The sequence below is a fragment of the Cynocephalus volans genome, chromosome 7 (assembly GCF_027409185.1).
Source record: "Cynocephalus volans isolate mCynVol1 chromosome 7, mCynVol1.pri, whole genome shotgun sequence".
Classification (NCBI taxonomy): Eukaryota; Metazoa; Chordata; class Mammalia; order Dermoptera; family Cynocephalidae; genus Cynocephalus; species Cynocephalus volans.
The window spans coordinates 98927046-98950802 of record NC_084466.1 but is presented as its reverse complement, the minus strand read 5'-3'; the positions used below and the strand labels follow the sequence as shown (position 1 = coordinate 98950802).

Genomic DNA, 23757 nt, shown 5'->3' with positions numbered 1-23757 from the left:
GCTCATTGTTGAACGCGGCTCATTGTTAGCACGCAGGAAGTGCAACCTTGTTATTCCCACCCTCCCCAGTGGGGGAGGGTGTACTCTGCCAAACCCACCCCAGGTCCCCAGGGACTTCAGATTGAAGCACTGAGAAGGTCCAGAGCTCCGAGTCCCCTGAGGGCATTTCTCTCAGGGATAGGCTCCTTGGAGCATGTTTTCTTATTTCTGTTCCATCCTGTCAGACCACAGACTCCAGATACTAAAGTCTAACTGAGGCTGTGGGAAGATAGTTGCCTCACTTCCACATTTTGTTGTGGTTGCTGTTGTTTTTGGTGGCTGGCCATTACTGGGATCTGAACCCATGACACCTTGGTGTTACAAGGCCACCTCTAACCAACTGAGATAACCAAATTCCACAATTTTTTTAAAAGTATATTCAAACTCCTAATTATAAATTAAGAAATTATTATTCACATTTCAAAGAATGCTTACTTTTATTTTTTAAAAATCTGATGGATAGGGTTTCTTTTAATACTACTGTTTTTCTAGAGCATTAAAGATAATGTGCCTTAAAGATATTTTGATTAAATTTTTATTTCCAGAACAATGTCTGTTGAACTGTAGAAAATGAGTATTAAATGAAAACCTAGTAAGAAATTTTCTAATCAGTGTCCCTCCCTTTGTCTCCATCCAATTCCCAAACCCCATTGACACCCATTAATTTTCAGAACGCTATGACTCAGTAACTTTTGAACACTGCACCACACTGTTTTACTATACTTAGGACACGAGGGCAGGAAAAAAAATAGTGAAGCAATAGTTTAGTCAGTAGTACAATGTAGGCCTGAAAGTTAAGGGAATCTTTGCAGAGTGAATACTAAGTAGGATCAAGTCTCGAGAATGTCTTAAAGGGGTTCTCTTAATTAAACTGTTCTCTGATTTTTCTGCCTTTGAGCAGATGGAATCCATTTTCTTGGAAAAAACCAGAATCTCATTTCTGACTGACTTATGTACAGACAGAAATGATGCAATAATAATGTGCTACACACACTTTCCCTTTTGCTTCCTGCCAGCTCAGAGCAAGATAATAAAGTCTGGCTGACCTCTAGACTTGCATGCTCTTGTTTCATTGGATGCGTTCAGAGAGCCAATCAGCAGCAAAACCAATAAAACACCCAGCCTTGGTGCTTTATAACTTTCCCTAGCAGGCAAGGGTAGTGAGCCCCACAAGCCTGAGAGGACCTTGTTCTATTCCTCATGTCTCCCTAGGGCCTAGCACAGTACCTGACGTAGAGTAGATGTTTTATGAATCTTTGCTGGACCAATGGATAGAGGAATTAATGAAAAGAGGGAAAAATAACCTTCTTTAAGTATCTTTGTTTGACGAAAGAGAAGTCCAACTGTTCTCAAACATCTTTCTTGCTCTGTAACAAATCCAGTGGCATTTCTGAGTTCATGTCCTGCCCTCTTTGCTGTGGGTAACCCTGTTGGGTACCTCCAGTTTCCTGATGCTCTCTCTTCTTTGGCTTGTGACTACATTTTCTTCTGAGGTTCCTCCTATTTCTTGGGCCACTCATTTCTCATTCTCCTCCTTAGCCTTCTCATCATCTCTTTATGTTAATCATCGGTGTCTGTCTGTCTGTTTTCTCATGTGCTCTCTCTTTCTAGAGATACCTGTGTCTAGATTATCTCACGTATATCTTTGGTGTCACCTACCACCTGGAGGTCTGACAACACAAAAACTTTCAAATCTGTAACTTAGTTTTATTTAACATGTATTGTAGCCATGCTTTCTGCTAGCACTTAGAAAGACAAGACCCTGGCCCTCACAGAATTTATAGTCTAGAAGGGAGACAGACTTCCACAAGTAATTACTATAAATGTGGATGAGCATAGTAATAGAAGAAGTACAGGGCATTGCATTATGGAAACAGAGACCTCTTCAAGGAACTGACCCCTAACCTGTGAACTGAATGAAGAGAAGGATTAATAAGTAAAGGGGGCAAGGCAGAAGCCAGAAAATGATTAGTAAGAGATGAAACCAGAGAAGTAGTCAGGGTCCAATGGTAGAGGGTCTTGGAAGGCATGATATGGGGCTTGAAGTTTCTTATATCTTATAAGGAAACTATATCTTATAGGAAATCTAAGAAGGGTTTTTAATGGGAAAACGACATGATCAGAATTGCTTTAAAAAGAGGCTCTGTCAGCAGTTTGGAGCCTGGATTGAGATTTAGCAAGACTAGAGGCAGGGAAGCTAATGAGAAGTCTGCAGTGGCCCAGGTGCAAGATGATGGTGGTGCCATGGAATTGGGTGGTAAGAAGAAGGCTGATTACAGAATTATGTTCAAGATAGAATCAGTGGAACTGATCATTGATTGGATGTAGTCGAGAAAGAGAGAGATGGAGATTTGAGGATGATTTCCAGGTTTCTGGCTACAACAACTGGTAGAGTGGTGTATCATTTACTGAGATCGTTTGGTTGAGATCGAGCGTGAGTATTATAGCAGACACTACTAGTTGCCTGCCCAACGGCCATATTACCTCTTTCTAACAGAATCCTAATTTTGTTCAGAAAGCTATTCCTCTGTGCACATCCTTGTTGCAGGGCAGCCAGCTCCTTCTCCACCTTCAAGGAATGAGTTTTAAATGAGCTAGGACAATCATGGTTGCCAGTGATTTTTTTAGGCATGTAAATATGAGATAAATCTATCCAATGGGATGAAAGGAAGGCTGCTAGAGCGTTTCTGGAAAAGTTGTTCTTCACCTTAAAAAGCGTATAGTTCTGTATGCTTGTTGATTGAAGCCACAGAGATGTGGGGGGTTATTGCAATAGCATAGTGTAGCAAAAGCTGATTAATGCCAACAGCTAAAGCTGCTGCAGTCTTCTTTTTGTTGTTGTTGTTGTTATTGTTGGCTGGCCAGTAAGGGGATCTGAACCCTTGCCCTTGGTGTTATAACAGCATGCTCTAACCAGCTGAGCTAACTGGCCAGCCCTTGCTGCGTCTTCTTATGAGACATCAGCCATGAAGAGAGTTGGCCTGGGAACCAAGTTGACATGCAAAGATCAGAAGACCGGGTATTTGGAAAGAACCTGAGTTTTTAACATATCTTTGAGCTCCTGATTTTACCAACCCTAGAGCTACTTTGCCTCTGAACTTCTTATTGCATTCCTTATAGTTTAAACCAGTTAAAATGGGAGTTTCTGTTACTTGAAACCAAAAGGGTCTTGGCTATATCAGACTGGTAGACTGAAAAAGGAGTGAAATTGCCACATATGCTACAGCATGGATGAACCTTGAAGACCTTATGCTAAGTGAACTGAGCCGGAAACAAAAGGACAATTATTGTGTGATTCCACTTACATGAGGTAATTTGAATAGTCAAATTCATAGAGACAGAAAGTAGAATGGTGGCTGTCAGGGCCGGAGAGGAGAGAGGGTTGAGGAGTTACTGTTCAATGGATATGGAGTTGCATTTGAGAAGATGAAAAGTTATGGAGATGGGTGGTATGACAGTTGCTCCACAGTGTGAATGTACATAATGCCACTGAACTATATCCTGAAAAATGGTTAGGATGGTTAAAAATTTTTATAAAATCAAATATATCTTTCTTTTCAAACAAAAAACCACAAAGTTTAAGACACCTGTGATCAGTTGTTACTCCTAAAGTTGCAAATAGGGTGTTATATCAGCTAGAGTTAACCAACCAAACAGAATCTACTCAAAGTGTTTAAAACAGAGGGACTTTAATGCAGGGAATCCATCAATAGAAGATAGAATATCTGAGAAAACGAATAGACATTAGCAACAGCAGGAAGCCACTACCATCTCTAGGCCATAAGAGAAGATGCGGTCACCTAGAGGAAATTTACAGAGTTACAAAAAAGCAGAAGGCCTGGAGTAGAACCCCAGAGAATCCCAATATTCCAGGGATGGATGGCAGAAGAGATGCCAACAAAGAGGTCTGAGAAGGAATGCCACAGAGGCAAGAGATAAAACAGGGCAGTATGATGTCTTAGAAGCCAGGGGAAGAAGGGGTTTGGAGAAGGGGGGGGTGGCCATCCCTTATATACAGCTGCCTTCTGGTCTTTGTCTGGCTGGCCCATGAATCCAAAAGTGAGCTTATCATCTCTCCCTAGAGTCTTCTGCCTGAGTTAATGATGCTAAATCTGCACAGTCAGCCAACCTGGAAGTTCCTCTGCAGCAGCCACTGGTAGCTGCCCACCCAACACCTGTTCACTCTCTCTTTCTCCTTTCTGATAGGACTTTGTTCAGACATGCATCCAGCTACCCCTGTATGTCAATGCGCTGTGGGAAACTTGGTGCCATTCTCAGCCCTAGGAAAGAATCCTGATTAGTCTAAGTTAATCACAGTGGTTCCATTCCCCTTGGCAATGACTGGTTTGGTCGTGGGTATGTGACACAGTTCTGGACAAAACAGTATGAGGGGTGTTGTGATAGAGGCTTCTGGGAAAGTTTCTCTTGCTTCTATGAGAGATAAAGGAGGAGGCCGGCTTTTCTTCCATTAGACATTGTCATGGAATTTGCCAACCACTGCTTTACAGTCTGGAGAAGAGGTAGCCTGTAGATAATATTGATACGCCTATAACGAAGATGCAAAGTGGAAAATCCTTGATTTTTGATGATCTCATTGAACTGCTGAATTAATGGGCCCTAGAGCTTCCCTGCGTCAGGTCTCCTTGTTATGTGAGATAATTGACTTCGTTGTTGTGTTTAAACCACTTTGATTCAGAGTATTCTGTTTCTTGCAGCTGAAAAACGTTCTAATGGAGACAGCTTCTCAACAGACACTAAGCTTGTTGAGCAAACACAAGCTAGAATCAAGTTTCATCTAAACTGTTACATATAGTTATAAATGGGGAGTTAACCAAATAGGTAATTTGGTAGAGTGTTAAGAAGTGGACTACAATCCACAAAACCTGAAATTTTGTTTTGATGTCAACACTTATGAGCTGTGGGGACCTCAGCCTCCATGCACCTCAAGTTCCCATCTGCAAAATGGGAATACTGGTTATGTTAGTGGTAACATAGCCTATTGTCCACCTTTTTGGAATGGGTAACTATTTTGCCTGAAAATTTTTCATTTACAGTGAAGAAGCAAAAGTAGAAAAACTACTAATGCAATGGGAATTAAAAAGTAAACACCAAACTCTTTCATAACGAGTTTATTTTCCATAATTTATAGCATATGTAACAGGATTATTTTGCAAAGACATGGACTAGAGGAGAATAAAGGAGGTGATTATTATCATTAGAAGTGGCATCAAAGGACCACCAGTCAGCACTACAAACAAACAAAATACACTAGACAAAGTGCTCCTCCTTGGGGGCAGTCAAAACACATAAATGTAGGTTGCTCAGTCACTAAAACAGATTGACTTGGCTGTTCTAACCTCCACACAGAAAGGAAGACAGAGAGGGTGGTGGTGGGGGAGAGTGATTACTTCTCAAACAGAGAGTGATTTAACACCATCACTGGCTATGTGACAGATAAACTAATTTGCCCAAATCACTAAGCTTGGGTTTTTCCACCACATTAATTTGGTTGCTGGCACATGACAACAGCAGCATTTGTTAGTGACAGGATTCAAAGCATTGCAGCTAGCAAGAGAACACAAACAACTCAAAGCAGGACCCTACAGCCAGTTCAGCACCTTGTGCTCCTTCAGTGACCACAAGGGCAGGAGAGCCCATGGCTGCCTTGAGGGCTTGATGTGTTGTTTGATCAAACTAAATTTATACCTTTTACCTAAGCTGCTGGTATTCCTTCCATCTCAAATCTTTGGAAGCCATTGAATGTGACGGAAATGTGGTCTTATGGCCAAGACAGCAGTCTGGAGCCTGTGGCTGGCTGGTTTTATTTTTAGGATTATAGGAGACCTCCATCAAGACTTTTTCTTTTATTCCAAACCTCAGTTTCCCAGATGTAGGAAGGAGAGGCCACAAGCTTGGGGAATGGCAAAAACCTGGGCTTCGTGGTCATATGGGCCAAGATTTGAGTCTCAGCTTCAGCACCTCCTAGTTATATGACCTTCAGTAAGTTACTTTTTGAGCCTTGCTTTCCTCATCTGCAATATGGGAATAATAACAGATAGTGCTCACTTCGGCAGCACAGATGCTGAAATTGGACTGATACCGAGAAGATTAGCATGGCCCCTGTGCAAGGATGACATGTAAATTCATGAAGTGTTCCATATTTTTTAGTAAATAAAAAAAATTAAACTGAGGGAAGAGGCTGCTTATTAAAATAATAATAAATACCTGATTATTTCATTACTTCATTATTCACCAGACATTTACTGAGTGCCTCTTATGCATCAGGCACTATCCTAGATCTGATTTCACAAAGATAAATGAAATAACTCCTGTCTTCATGAAGCTTATGGTCCACTGTGAGAAAGAAATAACAGGCACAAAGCACTTAGTATTAGGCCAGGCTTTTAACAGGCATTGAATATGTGTTTTGAATTGATTGGAAATTTAATTATTGAAATTCAGTAGCATTTTGATATGTATTAATTTCTTCATTGTTCCCACTCCTACCACAAGGCCTTTGCCTATGATGCTCTCTCTGTCTGGCTTGTTCTTTCTCTAGATAGTCACATTGTTCCCTGTCTCACTTCATTCATATCAGTACTCAGATATCACCTCCTCAGAGAGGCCATTCCTAACCACCTATTCAAATAGCCCTCCCACTTCTGTCACAGTCTGTCCTCTTATCTTACTGTAAACCCATTCTTGATGGATTTAAAAATCATCTGTTAGTGACAAGTACTTCTTAGATTTAGGGCAGTTTTTGTGCTGAAGTCTCTACAATATAATTATATTTTTAAAAGATAGATTTGAAGACACTTTACAAGGAAAGGTATAAGAATGGCCAATAAGCACATGAAAAGATGCCCAGCATCACTAGTCATAAGGGAAACTTTAAATAGACCGATACTACTAAGTATTGGCAAGGATGTGGAACAACTAGAACTCTTATACTCTTCTAATGGGAATGCAAAATGGCACAGCAACTTTGGAAAACATTTTGGCAGTTTCTTATGCAGTTAAACTATACGTTTACCATTCAACCCAGCAGCTTCACTCCTAGGCATTTACCCAAGAGAATTGAAAACATATTATATATATAAGGACTTGTATATGATTTATCATAGCAGCATTATTCATAATAGCCAAACAGTGAAAAGGAATGAACTACTGTTACATGCTACAACATGAATGAATATCAAAAAAGCACATGCTAAGTGAAAGAAGCCAGACTCAAAAGGCTACACACTGTCTGATTCTATGTACATGACATCCTGAAATCAGATGGGTGGTTTTCTGGAATCGGGAGAGGATTGACTATAAATTGGCACAAGAGAACTTTTTAGAATGATGGAAATATCTTGAGTGTGGTGGTGGTTACACAACTGTCTACAGTTGCTAAAACCCATTGAACTATATATTTAGGATGGGTGGATTTGATCATATGCAAATTAAGCCTCAATAATTTCAAATATTACAAAAAGTTTCAAATACACGAGTGTAGATTTATGTGCATAAAAAAGGACTCTATGCTTATCTCTTGTGGTGGGATTTGGGTGCTTTTCATTTTCTTGTCTTTGCTTATCAAAATTTTGTAAAATTTCCACAATGATTATGTAGTGCTTTTGTAGAGAAAGAAAAAAACCAACAATAAAATGCCATAAACGATGTTCATAGTTAGGTTATTCAACAAGGAATCTTGTTGATTCAACATCATTTGCTTGTCATGAAGCCCATTTGGGTCACTTCCTTCTCATCTGTCTTTCCTCAGTGGCACTTCTGAGGGGTGAGCTGAGGAAACGGATGCAAAAAGGTACAGAGCTTAATAGCAATGCTTTGTCCATCCAGCCCTGGTTTGGCTCTCACCTTGATTTTTGGATGAATACACAGTAGGCTAATGATAGGGGGGCTCTCGCCCTACTTTGCCAACTCCACCCTCCATTCCAACCCAAATCAACTCATGCGTCCTCTAGGCCCCAAGAGAAAGTCCTCAGCATAGGGCTGGGCAGACTGTGGTTTGTGGGGGCCGGGCACCCGCCTCAAACTAACATTGGTCCTTTGGGTGCTGCGTGGTCTTGAAGTCAAGAGGAGGATAATGCTATAATTATAAAAATAGCTTCATAAAAATAACATTCCATGGGGGGAACATACAGTTTTCCAGCCACTCTGGTCAAGAAGTGAAGCCCAACAGCAGCTCAGAGCAGTTGAGGTGGGCATGGGGGAGTGAGACAAAGGACAGCTGTCCTTGGAGCCTCTGTTTTGTCACATAAACACTAAGTAAGGAGAGATCCCAGGTTCCCAACCTGGGGTCTCTGTCCCCAGGGTTCACACAGACACTATTTTCAGGAACTACTTCCAGCATCTAAAAACTTCACACCTTATTCACAGTAACCAAAAGATGAAAACAACCCAAGTGTTCATTGATGGATGAACAGGTAAAATGTGGAATATACATGCAACAGAATATTACTCAGCCTTACAAAGGAAGGAAATTCTGACACGTGGTACTATATGGATGAACCTTGAAGACATCATGCTAAGTGAAAGAAACCAGTCACAAAAGGGTAAATATTGTTTGAGTCCACTTGTGTGAGGCACCTAGAGTAACCAGATTCAGAGACAGAAAGTAGAATCGTGGTTGCCTGGGTCTGGGAGGAGGAGGCATGGGGAGTTACTATTTAATGGGTTCAGAGTTGCAGTTTGGGATGATGAAAAAGTTCTGGCTAAAGGTCAGGTAGTCCTAATAAAAAGAAAAGAAGTTCTGGAAATGGATAGTGGTAATGGTTACACCACAATGTGAATGTGTTCAGTGACATTGAACTGTACCCTTAAAAATGGTTAAAATGGTAAATTTTATGTAGTATGTATTTTACCACATACGCAAAGACACAAACTCCACACGTACCCCAAGGCCCCATTGCTTCATTAAAGCATCAAGTTGTGCCTGTTATTCAGATCGAGTTTCTGAACAGGCAGGTATAGCCACTGATTGATTTTTCATTTTTTAATTTTTTTGGCAGCTGGCCAGTACAGGGATTGAACCCTGGATCTTGGTGTTATCAGCACCATGCTCTAACCAACTGAGCTAACCAGCCAGCCTGGACTGACTTTTTAAAGAAGTAAAAATAACAGCAAAATATATGAATTGTGACCTATGCAGTTTTGGGGGTTGGTCACAACCTTCCAAAGCATGGCATCTTTGAGGGAGAAATAAAACTAGGGGACCTTCATGGAAAGGCTGGCTTGGGTGAGTACATTGCTCTGCCCCCACCCCTCGCTGTAAAGGCAGTGATTTTGTGCTTGGAGAAGCCATGCTAAAGGAGAAACACATCCCACTGGAGTAGACCAGATGGTGTCTCCAGACGGATTCCACCCAGCCACAGGGACAGGCATTTTGGGTTTGAAATGGCCCTTCTTCTGGCCTATTTTTAGTGCTTGGAGTCAGAAGTCTTCACAGTAAATAGAACTCTCTGGCCCATGTGACACGTGACACTGATACAGCACCAGAAATGAGGATCGTGCATGGCACCAGCTAATTCCACTGAGGAAAAGGATGGCACACTCTCTTCTTAGACCCTCATCCATCACCACCAAACTCCTAGACCAGGACAGAGTCATGATGGATCTTGGCAGCCTGCTCAGCACATAGGTATAGATATTCACAGAACAGCTCAGGCTGGAAATTACAAGAGTAAACACAGTAGACTCTCAATTCCCAGACCAAGAGCCTGGGCGCCAGGATTCTGGTTCCATGAATATTCTCGTTTGCAGTTGGGCAGAAAACCTTTGGGGGAATTTCCAGCTCTCCTCCCTGCCATGCCCACCTTCCTTGAAAAGCAGGATACAGTGTTCGAGGAACAATCAGAAGACAAATCCTGGCCCTCTGTACTCTGTGACCTTGGCCCCTTTGAGCCTGTTACTTTGTGAAATGGCAATAACAATCTCTTCAACCTCATTTGTATGGATTGAATTATTATCTGGGGACTTCCTTGGAGAACATATTATAAAACTGCTTGGGAATTATCTTCTGCCCCTACACTTTGTACTTAGAGTGGAGTAAACAGGATTCAGTCATTGTGTGTGGAAGGAAGCAATTGAACCTCAGAGCCCTGACCCCTGGGAATGTTTATTTTTTATACACTAATTTCTTAGTGATACTGTTTTCTATAGAGGTGAAGGAAATATCCAGTTAACTGCAGATTATTGGCACTGTGCAAGGATCACCTGAGGCAATCCCATTTCCTCCCATCTCCTGGAGAGGAGTCTCATTTTTTTCAAGGTGAGGCAGGTGTGCTGGGTGACAGTGGCATAAACAAGGGGCCTCGTCCCCATGCCCTTTTCAGGTACATGAGTTATCCCTGCTGGAAGGGGTTTAGTGTTTGTCCTTCAGGAGTCCCCAAAGGGCACCCCAGCTGCAGCTTGGGTTGGCCAGCTTCTCCCTCCCAGGAAGCAAGAAGAGCCCTCGGAGAAGGCTTTGTGCTTGCAGCTCCAGTGAACAGATGTTTCAAATGCAGAAAGTGGGCTCTGTGCTTTCCCTTCCTCCTTGTTCATGAGTAAGTAAACAGACACCTCCATGTGACCTTGCAGTCTAAGTTCTTGCCTGGGTCTGGGTGACAGAGGTGGAGAGAGTCCCCTTCTCCCTTCTCTAGGCTCAGACCCAGAGGGCAAGACCCAGAGTGCCCTGCAACTGAAGCAGGCTCCCCAAGGATCACTCTGCAGCTGCTCAGTTGTGACGTCCTGGAAGAGAATGACCCTGGACACCTCTTGTAAAGAACAAGACAAACCAACACATTAAGAGCTGGCAGGAGGGGCACACTATGTTCTCCTAGGAAAGGGTCAAGGGGAATGGCTTCAGTAACGAACATGAGGGACACAAAGCATCAAAGGACAGGCTGGCTTTGCCCTTTTGCCTCTTCCCAGCTGTCTAATTAGGACTGGCACATTTCACTGTGCTCCACCGTAATGGGTCCTTTTGCAGACAGCAGGCATTGGAGTCAGATGCGGCTTGCATGGGATTTCCAGCCGAGAGACATTGGGCTAGTCACATAGCCTATCCGGGCCTCAGTTTTTGCATCTGTAGAAGGGGCATAAGAAAAACCTATTTGCAAAGCATGCTGAGAATTCAATGAGATGGTGTTTGTCAAGTCTACTACACAGAAGGGTTTCAGGGAAAGTTAGCTCCCCCCACCCCCCATCCCTTCATTTGCCGATGAGGATGAAGGCAGTAGAGAAGACGCATTAGCGGCTGCCCACTGAGAGGGAGGCACCGTGGCACCCCTAACCGCACACTAGGCTGCCACCATGTGCAGACGTCATATGTCCAAGCGGGCCCTCACCACCTCAGACATCCCAGGCTGGTATGGTGAGCGGCAGATGGGAGCAGCCGGGACCCTTCCCGGGCGCGTCATGGTGGGCCACCCGCCCACTCCGCCGCGGGAAGCGGCCAGGCCTGGGCGCGCCACTGCTGGGGCCCGACTCGGAGGGCAGGCCCGAGTCGCTGGGCCGCACCTCCACGAAGACGCGCCGGCGCACGAGCCCGCCGGGCCGCTGCGAGTAGGCCTCCCGGTGGCTGCCGCAGGGCTGCGGGCAGAGCTGGGCGCGGAAGGCGGCCTGGAAGCCGCGGCGGAAGTTCTCGTTGAAGTAGCCGTAGATGATGGGGTTGACGCTGCTGTGGAAGAAGGCAAGCCAGTGGGCGACGGGGAAGGCGTAGGCGGTGACCGGGCGCAGCTGCGGCGCGCTGAGCTGCCCGTAGTCGAGGAGCAGCAGCAGCGCCCAGAGCGGCAGCCAGGACAGCGCGAAGAAGAGCGCCACCACGACCAGCATGTGCACCACCCGGGCCCTGCGCCGCGCCGCGCGCCCGCCCTCCGCCGCCTCCTCGCCGCCGCGGGCCGGGCCCGGGGCCCGGCAGAGCTTGCGGGCGATGCGCGCGTACAGGCCCACGATGAGCGCGAGCGGCGCCAGGTAGATGTGCGAGAAGAGCACGGTGGTGTAGGCCTTGCGCATGCCCTGCTCGGGCCAGGCCTCCCAGCACGAGTAGAGCGGGTAGGAGCGGTTGCGGGCGTCCAGCATGAAGTGGTGCTCCTCGCGCGTGACGGTCAGCGTGACGGCCGAGGGGCACATGATGAGCAGCGCCAGCGCCCACATCCCCGCGATGGTGACCAGCGCCTTCCGCAGGGTCGGCTTCTCGCGGAAAGGGTGCACGATGCAGCGGAACCTGCGGAACCCGGGCGGGCGGGAAGAGAGGCAGGGTCTGCGCGGGGCCCGGGGACGGGGGAGGACCGCGACCCCGGAGGGGGGCGGGGGACGGGGGCTGGACTTTCATCACTGCACCGAAGGCGGCGTCACAGAACAGCCCATTCATCGGGTGAGTCTGCCAGCAAATGCGTTTCTCACCCAGGAGGGAGTCAGCTCAGCCGGCTGAGTAGTCAAAGGATCAAAGGCAACTACAGGATTTACGGGAGAAAGCAGGAGACTGCAGACCGTGTGGGAACAGTGAAGCCCGCGGTGCACTCGCAGCCAGCAGAGCGCTCGGTCTACGCACTCTGTGCTGGAGCATTGGGTACCAAAGAATACAACTTTTAGCATTCTGTATCAAAGAATAGTTTTTAGCTGTAGGCCAATTAGGTGTATCAAAAAACACAATTTTTAACTTTATGGATTCTCCAGAGAGCCTTGGGAGGTCATGTGTGGGGACTACATTACAGGCTATCCCTATGTCATCTTGGCCAGTGTCCTTCCCTCAGTACCTCCACCTTAGGACAAGTCTGCACCTTTATTATTGCCTCCTTAGAATGTCTCAGCCTTATTATTACACCCTTAATTTACAGAGGAGGAAAGTGGGACTCAGAGGTGTTAAGCAACTGGCTCAAGGTTAAGCAACACAGCTAGCAGGTCTCAAGGACCAGCCTTAAACCCAGACTTGACTTGCTCCTCTATGCCACATAAACCAGTAGCTGTAAACTCTCGCTGCACGTTAGAATCTCCTGAAGCATTTTAAAAACTGTATCTCTGCCTGTTTCTCCCAGCCAAAGATTCCAATCTAATTAGTCTGTGAAGGGGCCTTAGCATCATGTTTTTTAAAAGCTTCTGGGTTGTTTCTGGTGTGCAGCCAGGGTTGAGAACTGCTCGGTGGGCAGAGGAGGTGAAAACCTCCCGGCTGCATGTGAATCAAAGGCTACCGCTCAACTGCAAGCTCTTTGAGGGCAGGTGCAATGCCTTTTCATCTCAATATTCCTAGAGTGTGTGCAGATAAAAGCATGAATGAACGACCAGAAGGGCAAATTACTCAAAAATCTTGCTGAGTTTCCTCATCTGTAAAATGGGGCCAATATTATGGCCTACTCTGTGGGGTTGTTGTGAAGATAAAGTGAGGTTACACTTACCACACTTGAGACATTTCCAATAGGGAGAAACAGGAAGGGCTTCTACTTCCCAGAATGTCTTTCCTCATCTACTGATGCCAGAAAATAGAAACCTAAGGACCATCTAGTCAAGCTTGCTTGTTTAATGGAAGGGGAACCTGGCCCAGTGAGGGGAAAGGACTTTCTTATAAGATCACATGATTATTTAAGGGCAGAACCTTCACTAGAACACAGATCAAGAGCTGACTCCCAGCTGAGCACCCCTTCTCATTCACTACACTGTGTCCTGCCCTCCTGCCCGCCCACACTTCCCCTGGCCTGACAGCACCCTTTACCTCTCCCGTGGCCTGACTCAAGCCTTGCTGTCTCTACCTGTATGATATTGACCTACTGGCTTCATAGCAACACACACTCAAGAAGTCTGCAGAGAACAAATAATTCTTAAAGTGCACAGTACCGACTATAAGTGCAATAGGAGTTAATGGGTGGAGGAGAATCCTGGGGCAGTCCAGGAAGGCTTTCTGGAGGAGGTGGGACTTGAAGAATACTGCAAACACCACTGGGAGAGGGTGTATGTTCTCATATCATTCCACCATGATAACAAAACAAAGGTCAGTGAAGGGAAGGGACTTCTCCTAATTACCCAGCTAGTTAGTGGCTTTTTTGAGAGAGGAACCTGGTTCCATCACCCTAGATGGCTACTTCACTGTGTTATAAAATACTGAGTCTGATGTGGGTAGAGGTGGAAAGAGGATAAGAACATTAGATTCTAGAAAGGGCAGGGCTAAGAAGTGCCATGTCGAAGAGGGAACAGAGAGAGCGTTTGAGTGTAAGGAAGAAGTAAAATAATATTAACAGCTGACATCTAGACTCTGTGCCAGATACTGTGCAAAAGCTTTATAAGCAGAAGTTCACTGAAGCCTCCCAACCACCCTGTAGAGTGTTTACCATTTTACAGATAAGAACAGAGGCTCAGAGTAGTTAAGTGACTTACCCAACATCATACAGCTAGGCCGTGACAAGGACAAAAGCCACCTCCAGCTTACCTGCCTGCCTCCCATGCCCTGGGGAAAGCACCCACATGGAGCCCTTACCTTATACCACTAAAGATGCTGGGGGGAGCAGGACTTACTGCAGTGCCATGAGGAAGACTTATTGGTTCAGTGCTTCATTGTTTGCAAAGCCTCCTTGACCCCTGGCTCCATTCCATACCTCTGGCCACATTAGCAGACCCACGTTTATCAGAGAATCTGATGGAATCTGAGGCTGAAAGACCAGAAGTGGCCAGAGATGGGGAGTGAGTAAGACCTGGACTGCCAGGGACCAGCAGGTGATGGGGTGGAGGGAAAGAACAAGAAGTAACCCTTCCTCCCAGCCATACCAAGGCCTACCTTGTGGGTTCGCTCCCCTGCTGGGACTCACACAGGTGGCAGGACTCCTGCCACTCAGGAAACAAGGACTGCTCTCAAGCCCCTGGCAGGCCCCAGGAATCCTTATTAACCTCCTCAGGAGCTGCCTCCAGACCTTCCAGAAGTAAACTGTGGTGTCCTCAATATGCCCCTCAAGTCTAGGGAGCAGCTGGCCCACAACCCTTCACTTTATGGCTCAGGATTCAGCACCACCTACCCCAGAGCAGCCCCAGCCCTTCAGCCAGCCCAGCATTGGAGACAGTGGCTCCTCTTCGTGCCTGGCCCCAGATGGCCCAGGGATAATCCAGCTGGGAAAACTCACCTTTCCACAGCGATGGCCACCAGTGTGAAAATGGAAGCTGACACAGACATGCCTTGCACCAGGCCGCTCATCTTGCATGTGGCATTGTCGAAGGGCCACCCTGCAATGACAGAGGCCCCCACAGAGTGAGAGATGCCCACCAGCCAAAGGCCAAAGACCTCAGCCTGTCTAAGCCAGGTCCACTCTGAAGCTCGGATCTTCCTTCCATGTCCTGCTAAGGGTCACCTGGCCTCAGCTTACACACTTCCAAAAATGAGGAGCTGACCAGCCCATACCAATGTGGACAGTTCTATTAGAGATGTTCTTTGTATTGACCAATGATTTCTCTCCATGAGCTTTAGATCCATCCAGCCCTGCCTGGCTTTCTGCTCCTGTACCCCAGCCCGAGGTTCTAGGCCAGTGGATTTCAACCCTGGCTGCTTATTAGAATCAGCTGGAGAGCTTTGAAAAGAACCAAAATCCAGGCCCATGACAGACCACTTATGATCAGAATCTCTGGGGATGGGACCTAGACATCAGTATTTTTTTAATCTACCCAATGTATTTGAGTGGCAGCCAAAGTTGAGAACCACTAGGACAAATTAATCCTTACTACCAGGAAGGGAGATGTAAAAGCAGCTCCAGCCCCTCCTACCTAGTATCCTCACTCTGATTCCAGGGCTTCTGCTTTGTCAGAAGACCTGGGTCTCACCTGCCCCTAGGACTAGTGCCAGGTCCACATCTAGGTCCCTGAGGCTGTGTGTTGGTAACTGCCTGGTGTCTCTGCCCCTCTAGGCCAGGGGCCCCACCTGATTCTTGTCTGTCGTGCCTGGGCCAGGAGTCCTCTCCCAAGGCTGGGGCCTTCCTTCCGCCAACAGCCTCCTGCATGCTGACTTTCTGCCTACACACTTACTAAGTACCTGGCACTGTCTCATTCAGTCCTCACAACAACCGCTGTCATCGTTCCCTTTTTTATAGATAAGAAAACTGAGGGAGAGATTAACTTACAGTCTGTTTGCCCCTAAATCACTACAGGTTTATGGTGAGAGTCGGGTCCAGATGTTGGGGAGTTTAAGTGTCATGGAAAGTCAACACTGCTATAGAGAGCAGACTGGTTATATTTTGGAAAACTGTGTGCATGCAAACTCTCTGACCCAGCAATTCCTCTCCTGGGTTCATATCCTTAAGACATTCCCTCACAGTCCATAAGGATGTTCACTGTAATATTATTTGTAATGATGGAGAGTTAGAGGCAGTGGTGTACTGGTAAATTACCTCTTCGAAAAAAAAATCCCAAACAAAACCAAAGAAACCCTGGTTTATAGCATTTGCCAATTTCTGTGGTGTAAAACCCCCTGCATGGCAAAGTTCAAACTACCAACTCGACGTCACTGGACACAGAGAGTTGGGAAGAAATGTGCATGACTGGCTCTCAAGAGCTGATATAAGCTGGCTCTAGCTCACCACTCAGTAGAGGCCACCCTGGCGTCCACCAGACCGTAGGGTAAAATGTGGTAGATGCACACTGTGGAGTACCAGGCAGTGATGAGAAGCGACATCAAATGTACACATGGCAACATGGGTAGAAGGCTTAGCAAAAAAATAAGAAATAGAATGAGATCTATAACACAAAAACATTCATTTAAATTAACAATTTATCCAGGCACTGAAAAAACACCAGGGGGAAGTGTGAAACTGTGATCATAACTTATTCCATCTTGAAAGCCCTCCCCACCGTGCTGTGTCCTTTGTGTGAGCCCTGCCCACAGAATTTACATGATAACTAGATAATGAAGTTAGAACCATAGGCAAAAATAGCTTGCTGAGTATAAAGAAGGGACCTAATGATTAAGTACTGGCATGGTAACAGCTGTTCTGGCTACCTGCATCACAAGACCACCAAAGATAATAATCGTTGTCATCAATAGTGAAGTTAGCTTGTATCTTAGTTAACAATTGCTTCTTGGCTTTTTCCACTGCTTTGTGTAAGTTGACTGTATAAACTTGGGCTCAACCAGGGTGGTGTCATGGAGAAACTTTGCATATGCTCCTGGGTCACTGCCCTCCCGATCCATTACCCTATAAGTAAATTACCCTCTTAATTAAAAAATTCTTTTCCTTACTGCATGGACATGCCTGCTTCTTTTTTTGGTCTCAAGATACCCTCTCAGTTTGGTGGGCATTTTGTCTTTGCTCTACCTTTAGACAGGTACCAGCTCTACTAGACATTAAAATATACTATCAAACCTCTGTCATTAAAACAGTGTGCTACTGATATGTGAATAGATACACAGACCAGTAGAATAGCATAGAAAGCCCAGCACTACACCCAGCTACAGTTGAAATTTAATACATGATGAAGGTTCTGAAACCACTGTGGGAAAGAATGACTTTTTAATAAATAGTGCCACATCAACTGGGTAACCATTTGAAAAAATTAGATATATATCACACCATACACAAGAATAAACTCCAAAAGGATTAGAGAGCTAAATGTAAAAAATGAAACCGTACAAGTACTAGGGGGAAAAAAATGAGTCCTTCTTTAAACTATGTATAGGGAAACAAAATCCAGAGGCAATAAAATAAAAGATTGGTAAATCTGACTATATAAACATTTTTTAATTGCATAGCAAAAATTTCTATAAACAAAGTCACAGACACATGACAGAGAGAAATTATTTGCAACATATACCACAAAGTGATTTTACCCAAATATATAAAGAACTCATAAAAATTGAAGAACAAAGGACTAAAAACCTGATAGAAAAGTGTGAAAAGATACAATTTACAAGAGATTTGAAAACTGCCCCTAAACATGAAAAAATGTTCAACCCTCATTCATAATTTAAAAAATGCAAATGACCACAGCAAGGCTGCAGAGAAATAGGTACTCTCAAACACTGCTGGCGGAAATGCAACCTGCCGCAGCCCTTATGGAGGGGAATTAGGCAATACCTAACAACCCACATAGGGACTTACCTTTCGATCCAGCAATCTGACTTCGGTAATCTACCCTAAATATATACCTCCAGCAACACAAAATACATATGCCCAAGGTTATCCATTGTAGCATTGTTTGTAATTGCGAAATATCAGAAACCACCTGAATGTTCATAGGAAGAAGTGGTTGAATAAACTGTGGTATTATACGGCTATAAAAAAGACTGAAGAAGACCTCTATGAGCTGATATGTAATGATTTCCAGCATATATTAACTGGAAAACACAAAGTAGGAAGAGTATCTATAGTATATGACCCTTCATGTAAAAAAGAAGTAAATATGCATTTATCTTCTCATTTGTTCAAAGGAAATACAGGAGGCATAAATCAGATAATAATGAGATTGTCTGCATATATAGGGAGGGGGTAAGAATAGGATGAAAATAATGAAGGAATGTGGTAGTTGAGATGACAAGGGAGTGACACTTCTCTGAGTATATCTTTTTGTGTGGCTCTGACTTCTTAGAACCAGGGCAATATTTCATATGCTCAAAAAATAAATAATTAAAATCTATCAGGATGTGGGAGAACCCAATGTGGAATACAAACAATAACAAGTAAACCTAATTGTATTATAAATGAATAATATAACCACATTGGAGGGGTTGGGGGACCTAAATAACTTTGGAAAACAGTATTTTGACTGTACACTATAAGACTAAAGACAGAAAGAACTATACATAAATTCTGCATTCTCATTTGTGATGTTTTTGACAAAAATACATAAACTGGATCTAATTGTGGGAAAACATCAGGCAAACTCAAATCACAGAAGTCAATGCTTAGCAATCCTTATGTGTATACAAAGATTCAACAAATAAGTAAATATATTTGTGGATAAATAGAGCTAGATTTCTCACTGTCTGAGAAAGAAGTTACAAATAAGAGAAAGGGGAAAGTTAAAATGAATCTTGTGAAATTGGATTGGTATCAGAGGTTATTAGTATGAACTTATGGTTTTTAATATATATACAGATGGACAGATATAGAAATAAAGATATGTGTATTAAATATCTCTTGTTAGTATACATATATTCCCTAGCTCTGTCCCTTGAGAAGGCCTAGAAACAATGACACCCCAGTAGCGATGAGCACAACTAGAACCCAGATCCTGTTTTCTAAATATTATTCCTCATTTTTTACAAAAACCAGGGCTCTTTAGAGAAATCATTAATTCCAGGGCTGGAGCAGGGAAAAATACAAGATGAGCCTGGAACATTTTGTGGTCCCAGAAACTAAGGAAATATTCAAAAAATCATGATAGCATGTTGGAAGGACATAGGAGCCAACTGGAAAGAACTCCCAGTAGTCAAATCTGGGGCAATTTAAGCAAAAAATAATAATAACAATAATAGTATTGTTGGATTATAACCCATGGAGTAATTGTAGAAGGAATGATGCTAATAGAAAATCATCACTGAGGAAACAGGACAGCAATTATTATTGTAAGCAGGAATCATCGAGGGAGTGTAAAATTAGTGGGCAAAGGTGTAATGAGAAACATCTCCTCATAAGATACTTATTAATTACAAAGGGAGAAAAGGTAGCTTTACAGTGGAAAGCCCTGAGAGACAACACCTTAACCAAGTGATCAAAATTATCACCAATATTACTAATACATACAGATATCATGTGTCTCCTCAACATGTCTTCTGTGGTATTCTTGCCAAAAATGTATAAACTGGATCTAATCATGGTAAAACATCGGGAAAACCCGAATTACATGATATTCTGCAAAATAACTGATCAGTACTCTTTAAATATGGAAGACAAAGACTAAGCACCTGTCCCAGATTGGGGGACACTAAGAAAACAACTAAATACAGTGTGTGATCCTGGGTTGGATCCCGAACTAGAAAAGGACATTTGTGGGAAAACTAGTGAAATTCAAATAAAATATGCAGATTAGTTAGTAGTATCATATCAGTGCTAATTTCAGGGTTTGGGTCATTGTATTATGATTATTTAACATATTAACATTAGGGAAAGGTGGGTGAAGAGTACATCGGAACTCTCTGTACTAGTTTTGCGAATTTTCTTTAAATCAAAAATCATTTCAAAGTAAAAAAGGAAAACAAAACAAAAGCCCACCAGAATCAAAAGGCTACATACTGTATGATTCCATTCATATAACATTCTTACAAAGGCAAAACTATGTTTTCTGTCCCTGCAGAAAACAGCTTGATGGTGCCAGGGGTGGAGGGAGGGGCCGGCTACAAAGAAACAAGGGGGAGCTTTTTGGGGTGCTGAAATTGTTCTACATCTTGATTGTGGTGGTAGCTACATGACTGTAGGTGTTCATCAAAATTATGAAACTGTACACTAAAAGAAGGTGAATTTTATGGTTTGTTAAATTATAATACCTTAACAAAAATATTTAAATGTAAAACATTCACACAGTAACAGGACATTTTCTAATGCATACAAACAAAAAGGCACAAATTTAAGGGTCAGAGAGTGGAGAAGGGTACAAATAAATAAAAAAATAAACCAAGGGCTTCACAACACAGTGAACTCACATAGTGCCATGAACTGCGGACATGAATAATTCAATTCTCTGCACCTGAGTTAAAAAAATAAATTAATAAAAGAAAAAGAGAAGAGGTATGAAGTTTTATTTAATTGCAGAAGATTCTATTAGAAACAACCTAAATACCCATTAAAAATAAATTGTGGTACATCCATACAATGGAATTCTAAGCAGTTGCAAAAAGAATGAGAAACTCTTTTATTTATTAGTATGGAATAACTCCGTTTAAATTGATTTTAATAAATCTTACAACATACATGATATGTTTTTAAGCGGTGAAAAACAGTAAAGGTGCAGAACTGACTGGAAAGTTAACATTTCCTTAATTTGCTTGTACTCACCTAAAATATTTTTGGAAAGAGACATAAGAAACTGGCAACACTGGTTGCCTCACAGGAGAGGAGCTGGGAGGCTGGAGGACAGGGCTGGAAGGGAGATTTTTCTCTGGATACTTTTGGTAGCTTTTGACTGCTGAACCATGTGAACATTTTACCTGTCTGAATAATTTTAATATTTAAGTGTGTGAAAAGGACTGGCAGACACCACCCTACCCAACTAGTGACCTCACCATATCACTATTGACTGGTGTGTGTGTGTTGATGTGCATGCACGTGTGTGCATCTCTGCGTGTGTGTGTGTGTGTGTGTGTGTGTGTGTGTGTGTGTGTGTGTGTGTGTTGGGAAGGAGAAGGCTGTGCAGTTTATGTTCAGCATTGCTGAAGGCATCTGGGACTCAGCAGGGAGTAAAGGTTCCACCAGGCAGAGCCACTACTGCCAAGGGGAGCTGACTCCACCCTGGCTCCACTTCCTGGGTCCTAGCACCTGTAGAAACTCGGGCTGCAGCTCCCTCTGCCCAGAGTCAGGTAAGTTACGCCAAATGGGGTTGTTCAGTCTCCAGATTCCGCTGTTGGGAGCTCTGAGCTCAGACTCTGCAGGCTCAGACCTCTAGGGGTCTCCACAGCTCTGGAAACGAGTCCCACCCCACCGGGAGTCTCAGGTGAGGGAGGGAGTCTCAGGTGAGGGGAACCCGGATTCCAAAACAAGAAAGGCCCGATCAGATGAGAGAGAGAGATGACAGTGGTGTCATTCTGACAACTGTAGGATGCACAGGCAGGAATTTAGAGGCCGGGCAGTCTAGCTGTGCTCGAATACCTTCTACCAAATCCCGTCAAGTGCCTGGCCAGTCCCTATTTTAGATAGTACCAGTGACAGGGACCTCATTCCCTACAGGGCAGGATTCTCTCCTGTGGGAGAACAGCTCAAATGAGTGGATTTTTAGGTCCTAGTTCAGAGGAAACCTGCCTCCCTACCACTTATTCCCACTGGTTCTAGAACCGTCTGTGGGAATAACATGGAAGACTGAGGCTGAATGGTACAGTGATTAGAAATATGGGGTGAGAATGTGGACCTTGACACTTATCAGCTGCATAAATTCGAACCAGTCCCTTAACCACTCTGAGCATGTTTCCTCAACCATAAAATGTGGATAATAATAAATCACCCTCCATTGGATTGTTGTGAGGATTAATTAAGATACTGCATGAAGAGTATGTGACATAAGCCTGGCACAAAGAAAATGACCAATTCATTGTATCTATTATTTCTAGTGGACTGTATTGAGAGTTTGAGACAATGGAATCTTGGCCAGCGGCCAGCCCAGCGATGGTTTCCAATTTCCAAGATTCCATTTCAGGCCTTAGCCAAGGAGTGTGGGACACTCCCCATGGCCCACACTCACCAGTGATCAGGTTGTCCACAAGGGTGGTGGGCATGCAGAAGATGCCCACCAGCAGGTCACTGACAGCCAGGTTGAGAATGAACATGTTGGTGACGGTGCGCATGTGCCGGTTCTTGAGCACGATGAAGCAGACCAGGGCATTGCCCACCATGCAGAGGAGGAAGATGAGCACGTAGGCCACAATGATCAGGGCCGCCACCGGGGAGGAGTGCTGGTAGTAGGAGGAGAAGGTGAGGTTCACAGCCAGGGCGGCCTCAGAGCTACTCCCATTCTGACTTGGGAGCCAGCTGTCATTGGGAGGCTGGGAGGGCTCCCCTAGGACCAAGGAAGCATAAGGATCAGGACCCTACCCAAGGAAGAAATGACTAACTTCTCACCACTGGTGAGACCCTTCTGTGTGCCAAACCCTGACCAAATCCTAGGACCTGATCATGTGCCCAACTCCAATTGCAACTGGATGCACTGACCTGAGACTTTCAGCCCACAACCACTCAAACCCCAATCTCACACACCCCATCTTGCCCATGACTCATTCCCCAATGTTGGTTACTTTCCATTAATACCTCCCCAACTCCCCCACCCCCCACTGCCAGGCTCCATCCTTTGTGGCCCTGCTTGGTGCCCCTGAGGCTAACCTCTAAGGACTGCATCACCCATGTTCCCTTTCCTCTGGCTTCTGGCTGAATGGGAGACACTAAAGGAGATGAAAGGGCAGGGGAAGAGCGAGGTCACGTGTTTATCCTCTGACTCCCTCTCTCCCTGGCCCACTTCTGCCAGCAGCTGTTTTCTTCTATGGCCCCAGCTTGATCCTACTGGCTGACTCCTCTTCCATGGCTCTAGCCCTTGACAGGCTACAGTGGCACTGTTCCCTCTCCTTGCACATCAGGCCTGCAGGAGGTAACAGCTTCCTGGGGTTGCTAGTCCCTGGGTATGTCACCATTCCTTGCTGGTTTGCTTACCCCTTCCCTCCCCTCCCCTCTGTAAAGTCTTCCATTAAACTCACTTCAGTTAAACCCTTTCTGAGTGCACCACGGTTTTCTTCTGGGACCTGACTGTTACACCCTCAAAATCTTTGATGTCCCTCCTCCTCACCTCCACAGAACTGTAGTTGGAAAAGGCAAGAAGACAGTAGAGAAAAAAAAAAAAAAAAAAAGAGGAGGATCTGAACCAGGGCTAAGGAGCAGAGGCCCATGAAACTCACCAGAAGAAAATGCAAAGCCAAGACCTGCACCCATCCTTCACCCCCTCTTGTGACCAGCTGCTTCATCTGCATAGCATTGAACAAAGCACTTCCATATCTATTTATTTTATCTCATTTCATTTTATTTATTCTTTTTTTGGCATATGAAAATGTATTACTACTGTGTTTTCACCATCATA

General features: G+C 44.4%; 1 protein-coding gene and 2 non-coding genes across 3 annotated transcripts; 1 reads left to right on the top strand and 2 right to left on the bottom strand.

Annotated features, from left to right (window-relative positions):
* Positions 1-6097: 6097 nt before the first annotated feature.
* On the top strand, positions 6098-6204 carry LOC134382916 (U6 spliceosomal RNA). The gene has a single exon (XR_010024159.1). It is a non-coding gene; the product is annotated as a U6 spliceosomal RNA (small nuclear RNA).
* A 2853-nt stretch (positions 6205-9057) lies between these two features.
* TRNAI-GAU (transfer RNA isoleucine (anticodon GAU)) lies at positions 9058-9131 on the bottom strand. The gene has a single exon. It is a non-coding gene; the product is annotated as a tRNA-Ile (tRNA).
* Positions 9132-11376: 2245 nt separating this feature from the next.
* Positions 11377-23753, bottom strand: NPFFR1 (neuropeptide FF receptor 1). The gene is made up of 5 exons (XM_063101565.1): positions 23740-23753; positions 23439-23479; positions 22378-22692; positions 15129-15228; positions 11377-12250 (listed from the first exon to the last, which is right to left on the bottom strand). Exons 1-5 carry the CDS (start codon positions 23751-23753, stop codon positions 11377-11379), a joined length of 1344 nt encoding a protein of 447 aa, XP_062957635.1.
* Positions 23754-23757: the final 4 nt, after the last annotated feature.

Bases quoted from the DNA above. Each gene is read 5' to 3' on its own strand.
- NPFFR1 (XM_063101565.1), bottom strand. The intron at 22,693-23,438 runs GTGTAACAGTCA...CCTTGGTCCTAG, and splicing joins GGACATCAAAGATTTTGAGG to GGGAGCCCTCCCAGCCTCCC. The intron at 15,229-22,377 runs GTGAGTGTGGGC...CTGTCATTGCAG, and splicing joins TGTGGACAACCTGATCACTG to GGTGGCCCTTCGACAATGCC.